This window comes from Priapulus caudatus, unplaced genomic scaffold, assembly GCF_000485595.1.
Source record: "Priapulus caudatus unplaced genomic scaffold, Priapulus_caudatus-5.0.1 Scaffold2804, whole genome shotgun sequence".
In the NCBI taxonomy this organism is placed as follows: Eukaryota; Metazoa; Priapulida; class Priapulimorpha; order Priapulimorphida; family Priapulidae; genus Priapulus; species Priapulus caudatus.
This window is the reverse complement of record NW_014579865.1, coordinates 15,900-17,972: the sequence shown is the minus strand read 5'-3', so window position 1 is coordinate 17,972 and position 2,073 is coordinate 15,900. Positions and strand designations below refer to the sequence as shown.

The following is a 2,073-nucleotide window of genomic DNA, read 5'->3' as shown; positions in this document are numbered from 1 at the left end:
GTCGCAGATAGAGGACTGGCGGTCTGTCACCAATCGTCGTCGCTCGGTGATTCGCCAGCTGACTAGGGTGAAGCGTGCGCGACTGTAGAACGGGCCGCAGCTGCTAGCCGAAAGAGGCCGAGCGACGCACCGCGCCCGTCGAACGCCGCCGGCCGCGAGTCCGGCGAAACCCTTGATGGAACAGAGCGTGCCGGTTTGGCGGCGCATGAACTCGCCGCATTGAGGCAGCCGAGCCCCGATCTCGATGCGCGGCTCCGCTGCTGCGGCTGCCGCGCCGCTGCAGCGCGCCGCGCGCCGGCCTTCGCGGCAGGTGCGACCCTCCGCCGCTGCGTCAGTCGCGGCGAGGGCCCGGGTGCGCCTGTTCCTCCGCACGACGGTAGACTCCCGCGGCCGCGCGAAGCTGGCTGAGGTAGCAGAGTGTCCGGCGGCCGCACGTGTAGCGCGTGCGATCGTCGCGCAGCAGAACTGCCACCCGAGCGGCCGAACGGCATCGCGGGAGCCGTCCCGCCGTACCTAGGGATAGCAGGTACCGCAGCAGCGTGTGGGGTGAATGCGCCGCGCGGCTGCATGTCAACTGTTCGCCGGCGGCACTCGACTCCGCCCTCGCTCTGGTAATACTTCAGAGGATGTCGGGCGGTCGATCGCCCGCAGCGTTGCCTCTCGCCGCCGCCGCTGCCGCCGCCGCCGCCGCCGCCTTCTCGAGGGAGTCTCTCGAGAGAGGAAGCCGGCAGTCGGTCTCCAGCGGCAGGGCGTGGTGGTGGCGGGGAAGTACCTTGACGGGGGACTCGTCGCTCGAAGAGGAGGAGTGGCCGTGGTCGTGGCTGAACGTGCTGCCGCTGCGATCCGGAACTTCCTCCTTGGGGATGACCTCCCCCTCCTCCCTGCCGGTAGCTTCCTCCGCCGATCTGCCGGCCTGGGACGAATGGTTTTCTGCGAAATGTAGAAGAGAGAGAGGGGTTCGGTTATAGTCACGGGTGTACGCTGATAAATACAAGTACGCAAGGGAAACACAAGTAACCTGAAAATACAAGCGTATATTATAGCTCCAACTCTGACACTAACGGTAACACTAACCCTAACCCTAAACCTAACCCTAACATTAATCCTAACCCTAACACTAACATTAATCCTAACCTTAACCCTAATCTTAACCTTAACCCTAATCCTAACCCTAACCCTAACCCTAACCCTAACACTAACATTAATCCTAAATTTAACCCTAAGCTTAACCCTAACCTCAACCCTGACCCTAACCCTTACTATAACCCTAACCATAACCCTAACACTAACCTTAACCTAACCCTAACCCTAACCCTGACACTAACCCTAACCCTAACCTTTACCCTAACCCTAACCTTGACCCTAACCCTCACTGTGATAACAAACCACATCAATCACGTTCTCGTAACATGATGATGGCGGCTAACAATTATCCGATCAGTATTTAATTTCAGTGTCAGCATTGTATGAGCAGTTAGTCCATGTAGCTGCTGCAGTTTCTGTAGGCAAGCCAAAATCATGAGAGTGGCGTGTGGAGAAAAAACCCTACCGACTGACGGGTAAAGGTGAAACAAAGGTGACATGGAGAGAGAAGAGAGAGAGGGGAGAGATGGGGGAGTGAGAGAGCGCGAGAGAGCGCGCGCGAAAGAGAGAGAGAGAGAAGAGAGAGAGAAGAGAGAGAGAGAGAGAAAGAGAGAAAGAGAGAGAGAGAGAGATAGCAAGAGGGAAGGAGAGAGCTCTCTCACTAAAGAGAGCAAGAGCAAGAGAGAGAGGGAGAGAGAGAGCGAAAGAGAGAGAGCGCGCGAGAGAGCGAGGGAGAGAGAAAGAGTGTGTGTGCGAGAGAGAGAGAGAGAGAGAGAGAGAGAGAGAGAGAGAGAGAGAGAGAGAGTGAGAGAGAGAGATAGCAAGAGGGAAGGAGAGAGCTCTCTCACTAGAGAGAGCAAGAGCAAGAGAGAGAGGGAGAAAGAGAGCGAGAGAGAGAGAGAACGCGAGAGAGCGAGCGAGAGAGAAAGAGTGTGTGTGCGAGAGAGAGAGAGAGAGAGAGAGAGAGAGAGAGAGAGAGAGAGAGAGAGA

General features: G+C 57.1%; 2 protein-coding genes across 2 annotated transcripts in view; both read right to left on the bottom strand.

The window, feature by feature from the left end:
• The window catches only part of LOC106819071 (T-box transcription factor TBX2-B-like), a 5,603-nt gene extending 5,112 nt beyond the window's left edge, over positions 1 to 491 (bottom strand). The window contains exon 1 of the mRNA XM_014823731.1: positions 109 to 491. Coding sequence (XP_014679217.1) covers positions 109 to 491 — 383 coding nt within the window. The remainder of the gene's footprint in view (positions 1 to 108) is intronic.
• Positions 492 to 619: 128 nt separating this feature from the next.
• The window catches only part of LOC106819070, a 7,064-nt gene continuing 5,610 nt past the window's right edge, over positions 620 to 2,073 (bottom strand). The window contains exon 2 of the mRNA XM_014823730.1: positions 620 to 930. Within this exon, the coding sequence (XP_014679216.1) occupies positions 620 to 930 (311 nt within the window). The remainder of the gene's footprint in view (positions 931 to 2,073) is intronic.